This window comes from Phascolarctos cinereus, unplaced genomic scaffold, assembly GCF_003287225.1.
Source record: "Phascolarctos cinereus isolate Bilbo 61053 unplaced genomic scaffold, phaCin_HiC Scaffold_5;HRSCAF=322, whole genome shotgun sequence".
Classification (NCBI taxonomy): domain Eukaryota; kingdom Metazoa; phylum Chordata; class Mammalia; order Diprotodontia; family Phascolarctidae; genus Phascolarctos; species Phascolarctos cinereus.
Window position 1 is genome coordinate 378,311,567 of NW_027555958.1, and position 23,885 is coordinate 378,335,451.

The 23,885-nt window shown below is 45.4% G+C and overlaps 1 protein-coding gene across 7 annotated transcripts in view; it reads left to right on the plus strand.

Annotated features, from left to right (window-relative positions):
* The window catches only part of PIK3C2B (phosphatidylinositol-4-phosphate 3-kinase catalytic subunit type 2 beta), a 78,245-nt gene that overhangs the window by 42,856 nt on the left and 11,504 nt on the right, over positions 1 to 23,885 (plus strand). For all 7 annotated transcript variants that reach the window (XM_078156390.1, XM_021003113.2, XM_021003111.2 and 4 more), the window contains 13 exons: positions 1,595 to 1,717; positions 4,679 to 4,846; positions 5,387 to 5,498; positions 6,687 to 6,829; positions 8,480 to 8,668; positions 11,786 to 11,879; positions 12,448 to 12,542; positions 13,506 to 13,686; positions 15,040 to 15,147; positions 16,563 to 16,655; positions 17,972 to 18,101; positions 18,474 to 18,610; positions 23,226 to 23,395. In XM_078156390.1, the coding sequence (XP_078012516.1) occupies positions 1,595 to 1,717; positions 4,679 to 4,846; positions 5,387 to 5,498; positions 6,687 to 6,829; positions 8,480 to 8,668; positions 11,786 to 11,879; positions 12,448 to 12,542; positions 13,506 to 13,686; positions 15,040 to 15,147; positions 16,563 to 16,655; positions 17,972 to 18,101; positions 18,474 to 18,610; positions 23,226 to 23,395 (1,743 nt within the window). The remainder of the gene's footprint in view (positions 1 to 1,594; positions 1,718 to 4,678; positions 4,847 to 5,386; positions 5,499 to 6,686; positions 6,830 to 8,479; positions 8,669 to 11,785; positions 11,880 to 12,447; positions 12,543 to 13,505; positions 13,687 to 15,039; positions 15,148 to 16,562; positions 16,656 to 17,971; positions 18,102 to 18,473; positions 18,611 to 23,225; positions 23,396 to 23,885) is intronic.

Genomic DNA, 23,885 nt, shown 5'->3' on the forward strand with positions numbered 1-23,885 from the left:
GATCCCCCATAGAGACTGCAGGGGGTAGTGGAAAAAGAGCCCTGGGCCTGCAGTCAGGGGCTCCCAGTCTGAATCCTATCTCTTAGACACTGAGTAGCTGTGTGACCCTGTGAAAGACCCTCTTTGGCTTCCCATTTCCTCTTCTGCAAAATGAGGATAAGGTGTAATGTTTTATCTCATAGGATTCTAAGTTTAACATTGGAAAGACTTCAGGGATCACCTAGTCTAATCACGTCATTTTACACAAGAGGAAACAGACTCAGAGATTATGCTAGAGCACAGTCTCTTGACATATGCAGTTTGCTCAATGTCACAAAGGTAGTAAGTGTCAGAGGTGGGATTCTAACATAGGTCCCTGACTCCAAATTTAGTGCTGGGGAGAGTGTTCTGTAAATCACCAAATGCTAAATACATGTGAATTGTTGGTAATTACGGAGAAACTTTGGATCCCAGAGGGCACCTGGAGTGGTCTAAGAACTCCCAAGGGAAAAGGAAGATGATGGCCACAGTGGAACTGGTGCTATAGAATTAGGAAAAGGAGCCTCAGAGTCTAGACTCTGCCATCCCCTTTCTCTAGTCTGTGCAGGCATCCCAGCCCCCTCCCAGTTCTGGGTCTGAGGGAGAGACCGTGACAGATGGCGGGTTCCCAGATAGAGTGCATGCCCCATGGCCGATGGCTATACTTCCCAGCAGAGACACAATGGGGAGGGGGGAGGGGAGGAGGTAGGAGATGACCCTTTGTCTGGGGTCTCTAGGCCTGTTGGGGTGGGAGGAGGGGGTTGTGCAGTTGGTAATCCTACGTTCCTCTTCTGGAGCCAGGGTGGGTGAGTGGGGGACCAGAGGAGATGTGGGGGAGTTGTTCTGGGCTGTGCAGTAGTCAGTGGACTCCTCCCCGCCCCTTCCCTCCCCTTTATCCCCACCCCTAGCCCTTCCCTTTGTTCCATACTTAATGTATTCCTCTGGGCGATTGGCTGGGAACAAAGGAGGCAGCCTGGGAAATCGGGGCCTTCTCTGACCTCTCCTGTCACTAGGCACCTGTCATGAGCCACAGGGACCCCATGTGTTGGCATTCGTGGCGGCATATGTCGTTCTTCCTCTCTTCCCCTCCCCCATTCACAGACAGGGCATGCCTGGGTTAGTTTGGGGGAATAGAGAAAGAGCAGACTTAGAAAATGAGGACTGGGAAGAAGAGTGAAGAGATCCCTTGCTCGCTGGGCCAAGCAAGAAAGAAGGCAACTCTGGGGGCCCTGAGCTCTGACTTTGAGCTGAGGAGAAATAAAAGGTTGGAGGTCGATTCTCCCACATCGGCCTTCCGAAAGAGGCTTTCTGATTTTCTTTCCCTGCTTCCTTGCCCTCCTCCACCTCATTTTGGGGTTTTCAGGCTTTGCCCTGTAGCGTTTGAAGGAGTTTAACTAGAGAAAGTGTCTCCTGGAATACCAGGTAGGCCTGGAGGCCTTGTTCATTTATTCATTCCCACATGAAGCTTTCAGACTAGAATCAGGGTGAAAGAAGGTGGTGGTGGGGAAGTAAGCGAGGTTGGTGGTTTGGGTAGGGAAGCATGGTACCCTCATCTGTTCTCTGTGTCCATTTGTAGCTATGAAGACTTCTACCTCTCCTGCTCCCTCAGCCATGGTGGCAAGGAGCTCTGTAGTCCCCTGCAGACCCGCAAGGCTCACTTCTACAAGTACCTCTTCCACCTCATCGTTTGGGATCAACAGTAAGCCACCCTCTACCTCCCCAGTCCCCAGACTCACAGGACCCGCTCAGAGTTTGAGACAGGCAATGTCCATTATGTCAATCAACAGGGGGGGTGTATTTGAGGACCGTCTGATACCTCCTTAAAAACTACCGTACCTGGGCCATTGGGCTAATGCCAGACTGTTCTCTGCTGGAAACTTGCCCTTTCAGCTTGCCCATATCTCTAAAGGAGGAATATAGATGGGCATCCCTCTGAACACTCGTTCTTGCTGGTGGCAGAATCAGTGTGGTTTATAGGAAGACCAATGAGCCGGTCAAAGATAGGAGTATTGTTGAGAAATGCGGGTTTTGTCCAGATAATTTAGGGGTTCTTAACCTTTCCTCTCTCTTGGACCCCTTTAGTAACTAGTTTGTAAATGTACAAAATACGTAGGATTTAAAAGGAAACCAGTTATATTGAATCTGTTATCAAAATATTAAAAGAACCCATATTCAAAGATTTCAACTTAAGAATTCATCAGTGTAGTACAATAATGACGATAATAGCAGCTGACATTTACCTAGCTCTTGAAGCTTGGCAAAGCACTTTGCCTAGATTATCTCATTGGATCCTCATAACTCCATGAGGCCAGTCCCTTGTGTAGTATTATGCCCATTTTACAGATGAGGAAGCTGAGGCTAAGAGAGGTAAAGTTGCTTGCTCATGGTTTTATAACCAGTGTCAGAGAGAGCGAGAGAGCGAGAGCGAGAGCGAGCGCGAGAGAGCGAGTGCTTGATTTCAGGTTTTCTTGACTGTACAGGTCCAGAACTTTTTACTAGTAAGACAACATGCAGAACACCTGGGTTTGAGTTCGTGCGCTGCTACTTGACTAGCTGTGACTGTGAGGCAATTCATTAAAACTTTCTAAGCCTCAGCTTCTTCAATCTGTAATATAAGGCTAATACTTGCCCTCCTACCTTACCAGTGGTTGTGAGAGCATATCTGTGACATCATTTTGAAACAGAATTGTGCAAATACAAAGTAAATTTATTATTTTTAAATTATCTTTATTTTTATTCATTTTTTTTATTTTTCTGCCTGGCAGTAAGGTTTTTTTTTGAGCCTTACTAGATGTAATAGTGCCCTGTTTATGTAAGTTCTTCAAAGTTTACAAAGTGCTTTCCTCACAACTCTGAGACAGGTAGGCAGCTTAGCAGAGAAGATTGGTTCCTTGAATCTGTGGCCTCTGGTTATTTTCTATTTTGGTGAGATATCTGTTCTCTGCTCTACCGAATTCCAAGAGAACCACAGTTAGGAAAATTTTCTCTAGGTTGCTGCCTGCCCCCTTCTCTCATCCCAGTCAGTTTAATTAAGCTAATATATAGGTTAGAGTCTGGGTTAGGTACTTGGGGGTTTAGATGAAAGAACTCAACCCTTGCCTTTCAGGGAACAAATAAATAGAACCAGTAACAGAGATATTTTGAGGTAGCCAGGTATTTCCAGAACTATATGAGTGGGTTATTATCTGAGAAAACTTCCTGGAAAGAATAGGATATAGTAGGCACGACTAGGTAGGCACGGAGGTGGGCTATATCAATTCTAGTGGTTATCCTTCAGATTCCCACCTCCCCCACCAGGTGGAAGCTGCAGGTCCACCTGATGTTGGTACTTGGTGGGTGAAAAAGAGAGTAACAGAGAAGTATTTAAGGACTGAGCAAAAGAAGGGTTGGGTGGTCACAGTGCATAACCTCGGCTTGAGATTCCTTTCCCTTCTCCCTTCTCCCTTCTTTATTAAGCCAGAAGAAGGCCCAGGAACTGGCCCCTGGATGGAGAGACAGTTGGGGGAGAAGAGTCAGACTAGTCTTTGATTTCCTTTGATGCTGGGCCACCTGACCCTGCCTCCTGTTACCAAAATGGGGGATCAAGCAACTCTCAAAATAGTCCTAGCAGCCTAGCCGTTGCTGCTCCCAGCCAAGCCCCAGGCTGGCATGTTCCCTGGCTGGTGCAGAGGGGCCTAATTATAGTTGTACAGGCCTCCTAGGGTAAAGGAAGCTGGGACAGAGTGGTGTTGTCACCGTCCCTGGAGGAAGCAGATTGCTGGTCCACATGGAGGTCTCCCTGGAGGAGATAGGGGAGTGGGGCTTCCCTGTGGTGCTTGCTTTGGGGAAAGGTCATTTGTTATGGGACTGTTAGCTAAAGGGTAATCCTGGCAGTGCCCTCTGGCTATGAATCAGCCTGGCCCCAGGCTGGGAGGGTGTGACAGTGTGGACTTTGGCCCAGAGACAACTTGGAAGGTATAGTAGGTCCTCCCCACCCCTTTCCTCATATTGAGCTGGGGGTGGGGTGAGGGGTAGGAGAGGTACAGCTGATGGATCTGGATCTGGGGGATGGGATCCACACAGAAATCTGGATGTCTGTCTTTTGTTTCCATCCCCTAGGTGGGGCTTGTGAAGCACCCTAGGACCTTAAGGGGGCTCTTCGGCTTTCAGAATTTAGGAAGAAGAGTTGGGGGGAATCTGAGGACAAGTTATTAGTGGTGGGGAAGAAGGAAAGGATTGGAGGTGGAAAAAGAGAATGTGATACTGCTTGACTGGGGTTCTTGGTGGCATTACTGAGGAATCCTGAAAGAGGGTGGGAATTCTACTAAGTAGGATGTGTGTCCACCCTAAATCCTGATGTGGACCAGATTGTTGGAGCCTTGTTGGTTCATAGCTGGCATTCTAAAAGTTGGTGGGATTCTGCCCCCCACCACCACCCTGGCCATCGTTTTGGACTTCACAGAGAGACTGTTCTTTGGTGCTGGAAAAATTCTTCATTTTGTCTAATGTTTTTGGGGATTCTGCCAGTTCTAGAGGATGGCTTCTCCCAGAGCTCCTGTCTCCACCCTTAAAGAATAGGAACAAACTGAAAGTTTTTGAAATACTTCTTTGGATGCTTTATGGAGGAAAATAAATTCTGCATGTGGCATCACCCCCTGAGTTGGATTTTTCTTCTCTTTAGGATCTGCTTCCCTGTTCAGATCAACCGACTGCCCCGGGAGACGTTGCTGAGCGCCACTCTCTATGCCCTGCCCATCCCACCACCTGGCAGTTCTTCTGAGGCCAATAAGCAGCGACGGGTCCCAGAAGCCCTGGGCTGGGTCACCACCCCTCTCTTCAACTTTAGACAGTATGTGGTACCCCACTAGGTCAGAGGCAGTAGAATTGAGACTAGCGAGCCTTGGGATTTTTGAAGATGGACCTCACCTTCTCTTTTCTTCCTACCTCCATATAGAGCACAGCCCAAGACTTTTGGGGGTGATCAAAGAGAGGAGAAACAGGACAAAATAAAACACAGAAGCCAGGGATTAAAACACACACACACACACACACACACAGACACACACACACCCCTAGGATACAAACAGTAGCATCTGGACAGAGTAAAGGCACATGTATTTTGGGGGGGAAAGAAGGGACCACTGATGCTAGAACCATTAGGGCACTCAGACCTAGGTGAATTTAGTCTAAGACTTCATGGGGGAGATATTTTTGGAAATGGTGGAAGAAAAGTCTGTGATTTGTTGGAGAGCAGAGAAGTGCCTCCAGTGGAGTGATGGGGGTTCATAGGTGGTAGAAAGCAGATGATGAGTAGGGTCTATGTGACACCTGGGTTTGCTTGGCCCAGTCTCTTTCATGGGCTCACCTCATCACTCTTGCTTCTACTTAGGGTGCTGACTTGTGGCCGGAAGCTTCTGGGTTTGTGGCCAGCGACTCAAGACAATCCCCGTGCCCGCTGGAGTGCACCTAACTTCCACCAACCCGACAGTGTCATCCTTCAGGTGAGCCTTGGTCCCCAATTCTCACCTCCTCCATTCGTCGTGGATCTTCCAGAGGCAGCTCTCATTTTGGGGATTCTATTCTATATGGGGATCCCAGCAGAGTAGTGGGGATGGAGGTGGGGGGGGGCAGGGCAGTGGGTGGCATTGTGATGAAAGTGGCCAGGGAAAGGTTTTCGGGGATGAGAGAAAGCAGTTAGCGTCAGTCCTATCCTCTTGGAGGTCAGTTTTGCTTCTAAGGCCCTTGGAGGCTGGGGTCTGAGACTCCCTAGAGACCATCTGATTCCTACTCAGTCCCTCAGGGTTCTTTGTAATGAGTCTTTCCTACCAGCTCCCTCCCCACAGCCCCCAGGGCCTTCCCTTATAAATTAGCTTGAATTTACACTGTATATATTGTGTACGTCTATAGTTATTTCCAGTTGTTTCTTCTGTTACAACATATACTCCTGGAGGGCAGGGAAGATGTTTTTGCCTTTTTTGGTATTCCCAGCACTTAATGCAGTCCCTGACACAGAGTAAGCACTTAATAAATGCTTGCTGATGGACTGGCTGATTGACTCCAAGAGCTGCCCTAAACCCAGATTCCACCCCTGAGGAGCAATGTAGAACATTTCTCTGTCTTCCCGCTCTCATTCTATGCACTCAGTTGACTTAGCTGGATTAAGGTATTCTTTGGGGGCAGGAGAATGACCATGCACAGTCCCCAAGACCTGGTTGGGTGGGCTCCTAACTTCCCTCTTCTTTGTACCCTGAAGCATAAATTGATTCTGCTATTCATCATCAAATATTGATTATCTACTGGCCCTGGGAGAGTAAATATTGGTTAAGCACCTTCTGTGTGTCAGGGACTGTGCTAGTCATTGTGGGTATAAAGAAGGGTAAAAGACTGTCCCTGTTCTTAAAGAGCTCACAATCTAATGGGAGAGACAACATGCAATCATTTATGCAGAGACAAGCTCTATACAGGCTAAATTAGAGACGATCAGTAGAGGGAAGGCAGTAGAATTAAGGGGGATTGGGAAAGGCTTCATGTAGAAGGCGGAATCTTAGCTGGGACTTGAAGGAAGCCAGGTAAGATGGCAGGAGAGTGAGAAGTCAGAATTCCCAGACCTAGATGAATCACTGCCCCCTCATTCACACTCATCTTGATTATTATCTATCTCTCTGCCCTTCCTCACTCCAATCTTCCAGATTGACTTCCCCGCCTCAGCCTTCGACATTAAGTTCACCAGCCCTCCTGGAGCAGAATTCAGCCCTCAATACGAGTTTAGAAGCCTTGGAGGGGAAGATCAGCAAAGGCTCAAGGGCATCATGCAGAAGGAGTCGTTATACTGGTGAGGCCCCTGACATCTGACCCCACCTGCCACTGCCCAGCCAGGCACTGCGCCCTGTCCACATTACCAGCCCCAGCCTCCTCCGACATCCCACTCCAGCTAGAGGTTCTAGCCTTCCTGCTTACCTATGTTCGAGAGAATGGAGGGGGTGCCTTCAACCCCTGTTGAATTGAATTTAGTGGGTGAGGGTTAGGCAGGGATTACTTTGAGTGAGAGAGAGGGTTTCAACTAGAAAATAGGTTCCCTAGACTTTATCTCTGAGCACATCTGAGAGGTGCTGTGGATAGAGTGTCAGCCCTGGAGTCAGGAAGATTTATCCTCCTGAGTTCAAATCTGGCCTCAGATACTTACTAGCTCTGCGACCCTGGGCAAATCACTTTACCTTCTTTACCTCAGTTTCCTCATCTATACAATGAGCTGGAGAAGGAAATGGCAAACCACTCTAGTATAACTTGGCCAAGAAAATCCCAGATGGGTCACGGAAGACTAGGACATGACTGAGATGACTAAATAATAACAGCAGCAGCACAGTTCTACGAAGAGCAGGGAAGGCTGGGGTAGAAAGTCAGATCGAAAGACTCTCCATCCCCTCCCTTAGTCACTGGCCCAGAGTTCTTTCAGAACAGGTTTACTTTGCTCAGGGAAATCTAGTAAATCAGGAGACTCTCCAAGATGGATCCCCTCTCAGGTACCATGTTACCACCTCCACTTGCTTTCCACTCAGAATAACTGTTTCTCTCTGTCTCTCTTCTGTTCTCCTCCAGAAACACAGAGACATTACCATTCTTGCATTAAAGCATCTGGTGCGAGAGCAAAAGAATTGAGGCTGGTTTCAGCCATAGGGTATCTTTTATCTTAACTTAGGGTGTGGTGGGTTTGAGGAGGGGAAGAGAGTGAGTTGTAGGAACTAATGGGATCTGGACTCTGCCAGTCTTTTATCTCCCTCCCAGAAAGATGCTTCTTTCCTGCCGGCACTGGGGGAATGTTTTGTAACTCTAGACTGGTCTGCCTAGCCTCTCAGTCCAGCCTGAACAGAGGGTGACTGCAGGCCCTCACTTGATTCCCCTCTCCCTCAGCCCTGAAGCAGCTGATTCCTCATTTCATTAGCTCAGGCAGTTTTCACTTCCCCCATTAGACACCTGATGTCAACCCATTCAGAGAGAGAGGGAGAGATGGTTCAGGAAGAGGTCCATTCTTTTAATAGCCTCGTACACCCGTACACAGACACACACACACAGACACACACAGACACACACAGACACACAGACACACAGACACACACACACACACACACACACACACACACACACACACACACACACACACACACACACACACACACACACACACACACACGGCTGCTGCCCTCTGGTGGTTACATGAGGAGTGATACTAGATATTTCTTAATGAGAAGGGATGCTTTTCAGGGAAGGCCCCTGCAGGAGGAAGCTGGCTGTTGGTTCCTTTGGCTATGTCTTGTTGCTTGGACCTTGGTATCAAAGTCTCAGATTTCCCTGAGTTGGAATGGGAATAAGGTTAAAGTCAACGTGTCTTGAAATCATATTAAAAAATAAGAGCAAAAGTTCTTGGATAGATCTTCATCCCTCTAGGGGACTCAGTCTTCTTGTTGCCCTGCCCTACCTACCACAGGCTCACAGATGCTGACAGAAAGAGGGTGTGGGAGAAGCGCTACTACTGCCATTCGGAGGTGAGCTCTCTGCCCCTGGTGCTTGCCAGTGCCCCCAGCTGGGAGTGGGCTTGCCTGCCTGATATCTATGCCCTTCTGAAGCAATGGACGCACATGAACCACCAGGATGCCCTGGGACTCCTGCATGCCACGTGAGTCTGACCCGAATTGCCTTCCTCAAATGGATATGCTTCCAATCCCAGGGCCCCCACAATGCTGCCTCCCTGGGGTGACCCAAGGGCAGGGCTACTTGTGGGAACAATTCTGAAGCCGGGGAAGTTTATGCTTTCCTTAACCCAGGAAACTCCTCTAGATTATCTGTGGTAGCAAATACCCGATTCTATAGAATTATCCTTCTTCTCTTCCTCCTCCTCCCCCTCCCTCTCCTTCCCCCTCCCCCTTCCCCTCCCTCCCTCCTCCCCTTTTCCCTCCCTTCCCCCCCTCCCCCCTCCCTTCCCCCTTCCTCTTCTTGTTCAAAACTTATTTGTCCCTGGTTTTGTTCTCTCAGAGCCTTTTGAAGTTACAGACTTGCTAGCATTTGAGGACTAATTACAGAATCACAGAATTTCAGTGAAGAAAGGGACCTTAGTGGTCATCTAGTCTAACCCATACTCCAAAAAGAATTCCTACAGCTAACAAAGGGACCTCTAGCCCTTGCTTGAAGACTGACAGTGAGGGGAGGCCACTTTCTCCTAAGGCAATCCATTCCCCTTTAGCTCTAGTTCTTGGGAAGTTTTCTTTGAGCCTCAATTTACCTCTTCACACTTCTCCCCATTGCTCCTCCTTTCACTCTCTAGGACTAAACAGAACAAATGGAATCTTTCTTCCACATGAGAGTCCTTGAAGGTGGCTCTCATGTCTCCCCTGAGTTTTCTCTTCTTCAGGCTAAAAAAACCCCACTTCCTTCAATTCAGAAGACGTGATCTTGAGGCCCTTCACCTCTTCTGGATGTTCTCTTGCCTATCAGTCTCCTTCCTAAAATGTGATGCTCAGAACTCAACATATATGGGGGGCAGCTAGGTGGTGCAGTGGATAGAGCATCGGTCCTGGATTCAGGAGGACCTGAGTTCAAATGCGGCCTCAGACACATAACACTTACTAGCTGTTGTGACCCTGGGCAAGTCACTTAACCCCATTGCCTAGTCAAAAAAACCCCCAAAACTGAATGTATACTCCAAATGGGAATTTCACTGGGGTAAAATACAGCTGGGTTATCACCTCTTTATTCAACCACTGTGCCTGCTATGTGCCAAGCACCGCACTAGTGCTAAGCATTCAAAAGGATGGAACCTGAAATTGTCCCTCCTTACAGCCAAGATATTAAATGCTATAAGGGCTGACAGACGTGGAAGCTATCTATGCCTGTCTTTGTACAGCCCAAGATTGCATTAGCTTTAGGAGCTGCGATATGACACTATTAACTCCTATTGGTCTTAACTTCACCAAAACCCTCATCTTTTGAGACAAACTACATTATCACCATGCCTTCCTCCATCTTGTACTTGTGAAGTTAAATTTTTTAACCCAAGTGGGAGATTATTATCATTAAATTTCACTTAATTAGAGTTAGCTAGCTCAGTGTTCTAGCCTGCTCAGATCTTGTTACAATCTGACTACCATCCTGGGTGTTTTCTATCCCTCTCAGCTATGTGTCAGCTACAGTTGTGATGAGTATGCCATCTGTGCCCTCACTCATTCATGTGGCAAGCATTTATTAAGCACCTATGAGGTGTCAGGGGCTGGGGATACAAAAATGACCCAGTCCCTCTCTGTTCTCAAAGAGCTTACATCTCTTGTATTTCTTCATCTCCATAAAGCTAAAATGCAGGGTAAAATGGTTATTCATTTGAAAGGGACCTTAGAGGTCATAGAGTCTCATGATGAGGAAATTGTCCCAGACAGGTAGAATGATTTGTATAATTAGGGTTCTCTCCCCAGGGATAATTATATCTGAAAATGTTTTTGTTGATATCATATTTTGATATCCTTATGACATTTCCAGATGTATCTCTACTTCTTCCCCAATCCATCAAGCCATTCTTTGTAATAAAGAATAAAAAAGAGAAAAAAACATGTGCAATATTCAACGTACATAGTCCCCTATTCTACCAAAAAGGAAGGCAGGTGCACTTTCTCATCTCATTTTCAGGGCTGAGCTTGGTAACTATAATTGCTCAGTGTTCAGTTTTGTTTTTATTTTGTTCTTTCATTTACATTGTTGTAGTCATTGTATATATTGTTTTCTTGGTCCAACTGCCCATGTTTCTTTGAATTATTCATATCCATTGCTTCTTATAAGGTATTTATGTTTTCAAAGATAATTATAGGACACAGCAATGACAATCCAAATTGGAGTCATAACGAGGAATTCTTTCATTTGGGGAGGCTGTACAGAGGACAATGGGATTTGGAGGTGGGAGGCACTGAAGATAATCCCACAGGCTGTAGAAGACAGTCTGATTGGGGGTGCATTGGTGAGGCTAGATGGTCGAAAGGGTAGCTGGTTCCTCAGAGACACCTGCTCAAGCCCCACTAGGGGTGGAGTTGGGGGAGGGATGTCATAGTGACAAGACCATGCCGAGCAAGGGAGTTGGGTGTTGTACAGGTAGGTGGAGAATTTGGAGTCATGTAAACAACTGTCTTCTCCAGACTCTGGGAAGGGAGCATGATCACTAGGGGTCCTAGCCTATTTATAACTCTGACTTAAAGAAAAGAATATCTGAGATTAATGAATATTTAGGTGCTCTGACATGCAGAGAGTATTTTCAGTCAAAGTGGGGAGAAAGGGCCTTTCCATGTTCAGCAGACTCTCTAAGAGTGTGGCTGCCTGTTCCTTCTATACCCAAAACCTTCTCTAATTAGTGGGGAAGGCAGCATGGTATAATAAAAATGAAGACTGGGTGAAGAGTCAGGAGACCTGGTTTATAGTCCTGGCTCGGACCTTAACTACCATGTGACATTAGGCAAGTCACTTTATTTCTCTAGACCTCAGTTTCTTTCTCTGGAAAGGGAGAGCTTAGACTGGATGACCTCTAAGGGTCCTCCCAGCTCTTAAGATGGTGGGGTATAGGTGTCTGCATCTTTTTCCTACTTGCAGTGTCCTGGAGAAGTTACTCAAATTCCTCTGCCAATGGCTTTATCCAAAGATCTCCCCTAATCACAGTCCCAGTACAACCAAGAATAGGCATGGGCATGGGGCATGGCTGGTCTGCAAAGGCAGAGCCAAGGACTGAGCTGTCCTAGGTGACTATCGGGGCTCTGTTTTGTAGTTTCCCAGACCAGGAAGTGCGTCGTATAGCTGTACAATGGATTGACTCAATTTCCGATGCAGAACTCCTGGATTACCTGCCCCAGCTGGTGCAGGTGAGTAGAGGAAAGTATTTGGGTGACTGAAGTGGGTCTCTCTGCCCTCTCTCTTCTTCTGATCAGATTCAGCTCTACCCCTACTCGTGCTGGGTATATGGTATCTCTTCTGAGACCCTGAAAATGGGGAAACTGAATGCTAACACCTATACCCTACTCACTGTAAGGCATTATAGATCCATAGATCTGGAGTGAGAGAACCTGGGGTCAGATTCTAGCTCTTCCACTTACTAACTGGGTAACCTTGGGCAATCACTTCGCCTGTCGGGATCTCAGTTTCTTCGATTGTAAAATGAGGGGGTTAGACCTCTGAGGGATCTGTGAGGTCCCTTGCAGCTCTGACTCATTGACCCCAGTGTGAAGGAGGTACTTCAAGCAGTGCAGTCGAGACAAACCAAATTGTGTTTCCCCATATCTTAGACACAATGACATATTTACCTTATAATTTAGACCCTACTGAGTAAGGGAGACATTGGGAGGAGGGTGGATGGTTTTAGACAGCCATGGGAAGCCAACAAAACCTCATTCTAGTGCTCCCTCTCTCTTTCTTTTTCTTTCCCTGGAACAGGCCCTTAAGTATGAATGCTATCTTGATAGCCCTCTGGTGCGCTTCCTCCTGAAAAGAGCCGTCTGTGACCTGAGAGTCACTCATTATTTCTTCTGGTAAAAACGCGATGCAGATGGGTGGGAGGCAGATGTGTCTCTCTGGGTATGCACACACATGATCTATTTAGGCCTCGATTTTCCCCCAGGAAAATGAGGGGGAATGGGCATATGTGATCTCTAGGGCCACTTCCAGTTTTAAGAGTCTATGATTCTCATTTTAGGTGTAGTTTCAAGCATGTATAGACTGGGAGTCAGAAGAACTAGTTCCTGGTCCCCAGTTTTGTTATTGACTGGGCTAAGCAATTTTAACAAGTCACTCACCATCTCTGGACTCAGTTTCCCCTTCTTGCAACGTAGGGAAAAACATTCTTGCTATCCAGAGATGGTGGCAAGACGAAAGAGAGAATAGATGGGAGGGTACTTTGAGTTCTGTGTAAATATGAGGCACGCATGAAGCTTAGCTTGGGTTTGAGTTTACATGGGTATAGACCTCTAGCAAGGGTACTGAGAGGCGGCCTGGCGGAGTGGATAAGAGGGCCAACCTTCGAGTCAAATTCAAGCCCTGCCTCTGACACATACCGGCTGTGTCAGCACTGATAGGTCACTTGATTTGTTGGTGCCGAGGTCAGTCCTCTAAGATGATAAGTTACAGGCGAGTGATATGCTAATCTACGTGAGTAGAAGGATTTTCCCCACCAGAAGTTCCCCATCCCTGAAATCAGCAGTCTGCCCTACCCTCTCCCCAAATACCATGAAAATAAGGTGTGCATGTGTGTTGAGAGTAGAGGTAACATCCTTCTCCCTTTCCTTTTAGATTGTGAGCTCCTGTCTCTTTTTTATTAATTGTATCCCCAGCACTTAGCCTAGTGCCTAACATATAGTAGGCACTTGATAAAAGTTTATTGGATTGGGTTAGGTAGCAAATGGTGGGGGAGGGGGGCAGGTACTTCTGGGTGCTGGGGGTGAGTTTCCCACATGCTACCATTCCTCCACCCCGACCACCGCCCCCCCCCCCCGCAGGTTGCTAAAAGATGGCTTGAAGGACTCCCAGTTCAGCATCCGATACCAGTACCTGCTGGCAGCTCTGCTGTGCTGCTGTGGGAAGGGGCTTCGGGAGGAATTCAATAGGCAGTGCTGGCTTGTCAACACCCTGGCTAAGCTGGCCCAGCAGGTCCGAGAAGCAGCTCCATCTGCGAGGCAGGTATGTGGATAAAGTCTGCCTTTCCAGCCTTCCCACCCTTGCCCCGACACAGCCACCATACCCTATGTCTAGGGCCTGGGGTGCTGGTGCTCATCATGGGACACTTTAGGCCTCTCCAGCCCCCCACTTTCAGGCCAGGACTACATTTCCTAGACTCGTAGCATCTTATTGAAGGATTGGAAAGAACCCCAGGGACCATGTGCTCCAGCCTATCCTATATCAGAACAGGAATCTGTCTTCACCATCTCTGACTCTGACAGGTGATTTCTTGACTTCCACTGAAGACAGTCCATTCCACTTTTAGACAGTTATAATTATTTCCTTATATTAAATCAAAATCTACGCATTCTTCCCACTGCTCTTAGTTCTGCGCTCTGGGACCAAGTAAAATGTCTCATCCTCTTCCAAGAGACGATCTTTTAATTACTGTAAGAGAATGTTTTGGTCACTGCCCCACCCCCACCCCCTACCCCTGCCTTCTGTCTTCTGTTCTCTGGGCTAAACATCTCCAGTTCCTTTAACTAGTCACTGCATGTCAGGGCTTTCAGATTTGGAGGGTGGGGTGAGAAGGGAGGTATTTATTAGACTTTGTCTGAAGGACTTCCATATGAACTTTCTCTGGGGTCTTATTGCACAGTGCTCTGTGTCCACCAATAAGGCATCCCTGGGGAGTTGGGGAAAGTCTTTCTCCTTTTCTTCTTCCTCCCCCTTCCTCTTCTTACATCTCCTCCTCCTCCTCCTTCTTCTTCTCTCTCTCTTCTTCTTCCTTCTCCTCCTCCTTCTCCTCCTCCTCCTCCACTGGCACACAGAAACCTTGAGCTCTCAGGGGCTCACCATATTGGTACTGGACTTAGTAAGGCTTTGGCTGTCCCGCAGCTTAGAACTCCCAGGCTGAAATGAGCCGCCAGCTTCAGCTTTCCCAGTGGCAGGGATTTACAGGCATGTACCACAATACCCAGCTCTTCCCTTGTTCTTAAAGGTCCCTTAGAAGAAGAGAACAATAATAACAATAACTGACACATGTAATACTTTTTAAGATTTGCAAGTACCTTACATACATTATTTCATTCGAGCCCTTCAACTACCCTGTGAGATAGGTAACTATTGTTATGTTCATTTTGCAGATGAGGAAATTGAGACCACTTTGTCTGTGGTCATCTGTACATTGGGTATCAGATATAGGATTTAAACTCAGGTCTTCCTGGATCAGCCCTTTCTGTAGCCCAGTTTTCTCAGGCGCACTTCTGAATGTCTAACACCATCACCCCTAATTACCCTAAACTGTACCCTGCCTTGGGGAGATTGATGGATTTTCCCTTCCTGTTTTTCATTCTCTTTTTCTCTTTCCAATAGGGGATCCTTCGAACAGGGCTGGAGGAAGTGAGGAAGTTTTTTAAGCTCAATGGTTCTTGCCGGCTACCTCTGAGCCCCAGCCTTCTGGTCAAGGGCATCGTGCCACGGGTGAGGGGGCTACAGTGGGATTAGTGGATTTCAGGGGTGAGGCTCCTCATTTACCTAGTCCTTAGAATAAATGAGAAGGGAGTAATAATTATGGTTTTCTGAACCTTTGCAACCCCAGAACACATTCTCTGGTTTTTACCTGACACATGTCCCAGGCTGAGGACCTAGCTCTCTGAGCATCTCAGAGGACCCAAGAACTCTGGCTTAGGATGGATCAGAGTCAAAGCAAGTAGGCAGGTGTTATGGATGGTGGCTGGCCCTGTGATTCTGCTACTGCTTCTTTGTGGGCCATTCAATAAACAAATGCTGAGCGCTAACTATGCCCAGAGTGCTGTTGGTGTTACAAGATATACATATCTAAGGTGCCTGCCCTTAAGTAGCTTACAGTCTATAGGGGCGATGGCAGGCATACTGCTTTTATTATGGTACAAAGGGTTATAGGAGGCTAGAGAAGGGAAGGGAAAGGTCATGCCTGGAGAAAGCAAGGAAGGTTTTATCAAAGAGGTGGCATTTGAAATAGGCTTTGAAAGATGGGGTAGAATTTCAGTAAAGGGAGAAGACATCCTTGGAGGAGGGAATGGGATGAGCAAAGTTATGGAAGTGGGAAAGTATAAGGTGTGTTGATATATAGTGAGGAATAATAATAATAACAATGATAATAACATTTATATACCACTTTAAGGCTTGCAGAGTGCTTTATATATGTTATCTCATTTTATCCTCACAACAACTCTGTGAGGTAGGTGTTATTCTTATCCCCATTTTACATGTGAGGAAACTGAGGCTCAGAGAGGTTGTGACCTTGCCTGTGACTGAATATCTACTAGATACCAGAGTCAGGATTTGAACTCAAGTCTTTCTGACACCAAGGTGTCCACTTACGAACTCCACCTAACTGCCTCAGAGCAGTTGTCTGGTTCGGCAGGTGGAAAGGGTTGACTCAGGCAACTAGCATTAAATAAAGCCAGAAAAGTAGATTTTATAGGGCAGATTGTCGTTGGTCTTGAATGCCAAACGAAGGAGTTTGGACTTTTATTTGGAAGATGTGGGGTGCCATCGAAAGGTGTTGAACAAGAGAGGAAGAAGATCAAAACTGTATATTAGAAAAATGAATCTGGTGGTGGCTTGTGGGACTGATTAGAGGCAAAAACACTGGAGGCAGGGAGGCCAGTTAGGAAGCTAAGGCAGTAGCCCAGGGGTGAAGCCAGATGGCTTAGACTAGGAAAGTGACATTTGGAATGGAAAAGAAGGATAAATCTGAGAGACAGTTTGGATGCAAAAGTGACAGGAAGACTTGGGCTGGGCTAGGAGTTCAGGAAGGAGAGAGACGATATTACCTGTCAGAGATGGGAAGAGGTAGTCATTTTCTCCTCTAAAATAATCCTAATTCTGGTCTGTCTCCTTCCCTGTGGCAGGATTGTTCCTATTTCAACTCTAATGCAGTCCCCCTCAAGCTCTCTTTCCAGAATGTGGACCCACTGGGTGAGAACATCCGTGTCATTTTCAAGGTAAGAGCAACATCCTAGGGTTGGGTAGGGAAAAAAGAGACCAGCAGGGGCCAAGGGGCCAAGATTGCTCTTACAAGCACTAACCTTGGGGAGACACATCACAGCCCCGAATAACCAGTTCCAGAAACCAACCTTAAGCCCCAGGGGCTCCTCAAGAATCCAGACATATACCTGATTTTATGGAATAGGAATACTTGGAAACTCCGTCTTATGAGTCTACAATTCCCCTTGCTCCCCTAACCAAGGTACATAACTGTCAGCCTCAATCCACCTCCTTTTCTTTGCATCTAATTTCCCCTATATGTACCAGGATCAGTAAGTGTACCTAGGGGACTCCAGGGTGTATTGAGACATTTCCTGAGCACCTTATTTCTGAGGGGAATATGAGAAACAATTCTTGCCCTCAAGAAACTTAAAGTTGGAGAGACAAAATATATATGCATGGAAAGATAACTAACAATATAAGGAAGAACAAATACCCTAAATGTCAAATGAGCGAGGCCAACAAGTATCATGGGGAGAGGAGAGAAGGAAACAAGCTAGTGTGCTAAGCACTTTACCAATATCTCATTTGATCATCACAACTCTGTGAGGTAGGTGCTATTATTATCCCCATATTATAGTTGGGGAAACTGAGGCACACAGAGACTAAAGGACTCTCCCAGCCTCACACAGCTAAGAATCCAGTCTGAGGCTGGATTTGAACTTGGGTCATCCTGACTCCAAGCCCAGGGATCTACTTATGGGGCCACCTAGCCTCCTCCAGTCCTAGGATTTTAGAAGGAAAGGCATTCACTGGGCACTGAACTGGAACATGTAGTGGATTCATGAATGAATAGGACTGAGAGGCAGTGTGGTATAATGGTTAGAGAGCTGGCTCTGAATGAGGTAGACCTGAGTTCAAGCACTTACTAGTTATATTGGCTGTGACCCTGGAGAAATCACTTACGTTGCACAGTTGATACTGATTCATGCTGCCAGAGGGGGTTTCCTCACTGGGAATTCCCTATCTTAATGAAATCACAGGTCCAGTTCCAACCCCTCCAAAGAAAAAAAATGAAGGGATAAGATTCAGAAAATGGAGGTGGTGGAGGAATCTCATCTTTGTTCTAACACAGAAGAAAAAAAAAATGAATAATTTCTTGCTCCCTGAGATGGTGAATGTGGCAAAATCAGAAGTGTCAGATGAGAGGCAGGGGAACACAACCTTGAAGATTTGTATAACTGGTGGATGGAGGGTGCCAAGATCAGTGAGGAAGGTATCATAGTGTCCTGCTCTGACCACATGGGGCCACCACCTCTTCCCCTTCTCACAGTGTGGGGATGATCTACGTCAGGACATGCTAACCCTGCAAATGATCCGAATCATGAATAAAATCTGGATCCAAGAGGGACTGGATATGCGCATGGTCATCTTCCGATGTTTCTCCACCGGCCGGGGTCGAGGTCAGTCTGGTTCCTAGGGATAAGTGGCCTCATAGCAAGAAGTGAGAACCCCTCCCCTCTGTACACCTCCTTCTGCTCCTCTTCAACAACCAGAGTGTCAAGAGGGTGATTGTGTCCCATTTTAAGGCTACATATCTACTGGGAGAGCCCTTAGAGCAACACAAAAAGATGGCATATGGCGGGGGCTCCCTTTTCAAGATTTATCCTGGCCCTAGTTCCCTGAAACTATAGCTGGTCCATTCCTTAGTTGTCCTTGAGCTAGGAAAGGGTTCTGACTGAAAAGTCAGTGACACATTGGTTGTCGGGCTGGGTGTTTCCTTACTAGCCCTGACGCCCCATCTCTTTGAGTGACCTAAACCCCTTCTCTCTCAGGCATGGTGGAAATGATCCCCAATGCTGAAACCTTGCGTAAGATCCAAGTGGAGCATGGGGTGACAGGCTCTTTCAAGGACCGGCCCTTGGCTGACTGGCTGCAGAAGCACAACCCTGGGGAAGATGAGTATGAAAAGGTAGGTGTGTGGGAAAGGAAGCATGGTATAGTGGAAAGAGCACAGCATGTGAAGTCAAAAGGCCTGCAATCAAATCCTACCTCCACCATTGATTTTCTGTGTGACCTGGCAAGTCCACTTAACTCTTTGTAGTTTAAGCTTCTTCATTTGTAAAATGAGGTGTTTGGACTAGATGATCTCTGAGATCCCTTCAGCTCTAAAGGACTATGGTGCCAGGACAAGGGATGTCCCTGAAAGAGCCATAACCTTTTTGCTTTAAGTCTTAGATATACAAAACAAAAGAAAACAAACAAACAACAAACCTCAGAACAGCTTAATCCTATAAAAGAGTTACCTAGGAATTAACAAGTCTCAGGGTAAAGGAAAGAATGACCAGGGAAACATTTCCCCTAGGTTGGTTTGGACTGCCATCTTTAGGGAGGATCAGATAATCTCTCCAACATAAGCCAGGGAAATTCTCAGGTTATCATCTTTGTCTAGTGACCTCTTTCTTTTGTGAGGGGCTTCCCTCCTCACTTGGGGGTGGTGGTTAACTTGTAAGGTCCAATTACTATTTCTACAGAGCCATGTTTGGTGGCCATGTTTCTTCTACCAGAGCCTTTTTTCTCCTGGAATTCCCCTGTGAGGTAACCTGTACTTTGTCAGATGAGAAGGAGTAGCAATGGCTTGAGTTCTTGGTTTTATATTTTGTCGTAGGATTTTAGCCATTTAGTTCTGTGCTTTCATTTGACAAATGAGGGATCTGTGGCTCAGATTTGGGGAAGTGACTTGTCCAGAGTCACACAGCTAGCTGTTGGCAGAGTCAGGACTTAAACCCAATTCTCCCACTTCCTAGACCATTATTATTTCAATTAATCAATATTTATTAAGTGCCTAAAATGTGCCAGGCATTGTACTAAGGGCTGCAGATACAAAAAGAGGCATAAGACAGACCCTGCCCTCAAGGAGCTTACAAACTAATGATTTCTACTATACTAGGGATTCATAGCCTTTGTGTGTGTGTGTATGTGTGTGTGTGATGGACCCCTTTGACAGTGTAGTGAAGCCTATGGGCCTTTTTTCAGAATAATATCTTTAAATTAAAAAAAATAAATAAAATTCTTAGGACTACAGAGGAAATCAATTATACTGAAATACATTTATTGAGCTATTTAAAAAACAAGTTTGTGAACCCCAGGTTAAGAACTCCTCTACTAAAAAAAACCAACTGAAGCTAACAAATAGAATAATTATTGAGCTTTTTCTGTTTACTCATACCATGCCAGGTGCAATGGGGATAATAATAACACACACTGACATTCAGCGCTTTCAGGTTGACAAAGCACACTTTCCTCACAAAAGCCCAGAGAGCCTTGTAGGCTGCAAGAGCAGAATAAGCCCATGAGGGTCCCTGCTTACAATCCCCAAGCTCACAGACTTCTAGTTGAGATAGGCTTTACAATATTTATAATGGTCTCATATGGAGAAGGAGGAGAGGTACATTAGGAAATGTAGGTAATATAAGAACCAATGGCATCAACACGAATTTATTGAAAAGAAATAGATAAATTTAAATGGGAAAAAATAGCTTCACACACCGTCCAAGGCATGATTGCATGCTAGATAAATTCGGTGTCAGAAGGCCTATGGACTGGATGGGGAGTTCTGAGGCTGCCAAAGGGCACAAGAAGAGAAGGAAGAGGTCACTTTTCTTTTCAATCTTTTCCCCTTTTTTTAAAGTTTAAATGTTGTTGTTTTTTATTCTAAACTTAATGATCAACAACTGAACATTTCAATATACAAAAAAAGACCCCCAAAAACAGAAAAAGGGGATTGTATGTGAAGCTGTAAAGTTCCTTTTTTCTGTTTTCCTTTTAAGAAGGCAAATCTCCGGATGACAAATCTCCCCATTAGCACTAAGACAAAAAGGAAAGTGTTACTATAATTATCTCCCACTTCTTTTCCTCCATTTCTTCTTTCCATCTCACCCCACCCACTTCTACTCTTGAAAAAAAATGAAAATAGGACCATGGGATTTATGGGTCCTTAAAGATCATATACTCATAAAGAACATCTATTCATATATAGAATGTAAGCTCCTTCAGAGCAGGAATTGTCTTTTTTTTTTGTCTTTCTAGCCTGCAGGACCGGCACATAGTAGGTATTTTAATAAATGCTTGTTTGATTGGTAGAAAGTTAGAGCTGGAAAGAGAGTTTACCCCATCTTCAGTCCCTCCCTCTTCTGATTCATCTGATAAGTTATTGGCCCATTAAACTTCCTAAAACAGAACTCTGATAGCTTTCAGCCTTTCTTCAAAAACCATATCCATGGCCTATAAACAAAGAGATCTATTTGCCCATACTTGGTCATAAGTACTTTTGAATTACAACAGATAAAGTCTGGTAAGTACTGTAGTACAGTGGAAGGAGCTATATGTTGGGAGGCCGAACACCTGGATTCGAGGCTCACCTCTGACACTCTCTATGTGACTTTAAACACATTACTTTAGAGCACCTCGGAGCCCTAGTGTCTCACTTTTCATTCATATACCGCCTTCTTTTTGTATTTGTTTCTCATCCTCAGTTGAGGCCTCAGTTTCCTCATCTCTAAAATAAGAGGACTTGACTAAATGGACTGACGGTTCCTTCCAGCTTTGAATATAGTGTCTAAACTCCCTACCCTGATTTCCATTGCCTTTCCTCTGCAGTCTGACTCCAGTCTCTATTTCTGACCCTACTTCATATTACTTCAGTTCTAAGGGTCAATCCAATTGGACTGCTTTCCATTCCAAGAATTTGGGATGTCTGTCTTTGTGCCTTTGTTTCCGTGGTTCCCTTTGCCTGAAATAACTTCTAGCCTCTCTTCCTGTATAAACCATTGTGAAGAAAGTCTTCCCTGTTTTGTCTAGATAGAAATTTCCTTCTTTTTCCTTGTAACTTTTATACCGCTTTGTACATATTAGTTATTATTTTTATTTAGACTTTATATTTAGTTTTATTTTTAGACTTTTTATTTAGATTAGATCTATCTATAGATATATTTATATTTAGACTTTGTATTTATTAAATATATGTATTTAGACTTTATATAGCACTTTAAGGTTTGAAAAACACCTTACATATGTTATCTCATGTGGTTCTTCTAACCACCTTGTGAGGTAAGTGCATTTTGCAGATGTGGAAACTGAGGCTGGGTGTCACACAGTTAATAAGTGTCTGAGGTAAGATCTGAACCCAGGCAGTTTTTCCTGACTCGAAGTCTATCCACTATATAAAGGGTGGGGCATTCAAGGAAGTGTGAAACTGTCTAGTTGCTAACATACTATTTAAAAAATGAGAAACAAATACAAAAAGAAGGCTATATGAATGAAAAGTAGCACAGTAAGGACTTCGAGGTGGGAGAGGGTTGGAAGGCTTAAGGAAAACTTCACAGGGGAGAGGAGACTTTGGCTGAATCTTGAATCATAGAAATGTTTCGGGATCATATGTTTTGAGATGAAAGGGCTGTATTAAGTCATCTATTCCAAATCTCTCATTTTACAAATAAAGAAACGGAGTCCCAAAAAGGTTAAGTGACTTGCCCAGATTTCTACAGGTAGTGATCAGCAGAGCCAATATCTGAGCCCACATCATCTGACTCCAAATTCAGTATTCTCTTTCCACTATACCATATTGCCTAGTTGGAAGAGACCTTTGATATCATCTACCTCAATCTACTTATTTTATTGATGAAGAAACTGAGACCCAGAAATGGGGAAGTGAATTGTGGAAGGGCTACACTTAGAGAACTGGAAGAATAGTTTTTTTTTTCCTTCACATTTCTGGTTTGTTGTGCCAACTGCTGGTCAAACTGAAAATGAAACAAAAAAAATAAATAAAAACAGCTTAGTTTTACTGAGCCCCATAGGGTACAGACCTTACAAAAGTGAGAGTGGGAATGAATGTGGGTGTGTGGCTGCAATGCTAGTTATATATATTTTGTTCCTTGGGGAAAAAAGGGTTGGGCAGAAGAGTTCAAGGAGGTTAGCCAGAATAGATAAGAAGTACTTAAAGGTTCCCTGCTCCTTCCAGCTCCAATTAGAGAAAATTCCATCAGAGATTTGTGTCAAGCTCCTCAAACACCCACTCCATGAGTTCATACTTTAGTTAAATTATTTTAATCAGCTCAGGACTTAGCTAAATACCAAATGAGCATTTAATTCTGTTCATTTTAATTCAACAAGCATGTACTGAGCTCCTACTATGTACCAGCCATCCTTCTAAGCACTGGGAGTCATTTAAGGATGTTTCCGTCTTAGAAGGAAACTCTTTCTTGTATTCCTATATGGCCATAGATAGGGCCCCAATAAATGAAATCTCTGACCTTTGTCACTCGGATCATAAACCTGCCATGGGGGTATTCATGTGTGTAGAGTATTCATGAACCATCCTGTTAATACTGAGGATCTGTCACGCAAACAAGTGTGGTACAGAGGTGGAAGCAAGATAGTACATAATCAAAGGTCAGTGGTGGCAAAGACAGAGAGCGTAACGTTTGTCGCTCTCCAGCAAGCTCTCATGTAAATCCATTCAGGTGGGACAGACCCATGGCACCTGTTGCCCTTTGGCCAGTTCCATGCTTTCCCTCTTCCTCTAGGCTGTGGAGAATTTCATCTACTCTTGTGCTGGCTGCTGCGTGGCTACCTACGTCCTGGGCATCTGTGATCGGCACAATGACAACATCATGCTCAAGACCACAGGCCACATGTTCCACATTGATTTTGGTCGCTTCTTGGGCCACGCCCAGATGTTTGGCAACATCAAGCGGTGAGTGAAAAGTGAAAAGTACGTATTTATTTATGTGTGAGAAGGGCATGGATGCCAGCTGAAATGCTTCAGTGCTGGGAACCTTAGAGTTTGTTAGCCTAAGAAAGAGAAGACTTGGGATCAGCTTAATGATGCTCCTTGAAACACAAAAAGTTAATTAAGGAAAGTGAAGATCAGCTATTTTCAGTACATATTGAGAATTGACCTTAAAGTGCAGCTGAAAGGACTGAGTCTAACTATATGGAAACTGACTGTCTGGATGGTTTGATGCTGGAATAGGTGTCCAAGAGAGGTCATGGGGTCTTCTTCCCTAGAGTTCTCTTAAGAATTTGAGTTAGCCAGGTGTGATAGCACACACCTGTACTCATTGCTACTGAGGAGGCTGAGGCTGGTAAATCACTTGAACTTGGGAGTGCTGAGCTGTAGTGGGCTAAAGCCAATCTGATGCCCTCACCAAATTCACCACCAATATGGTGAGCCCTCAGGAAGA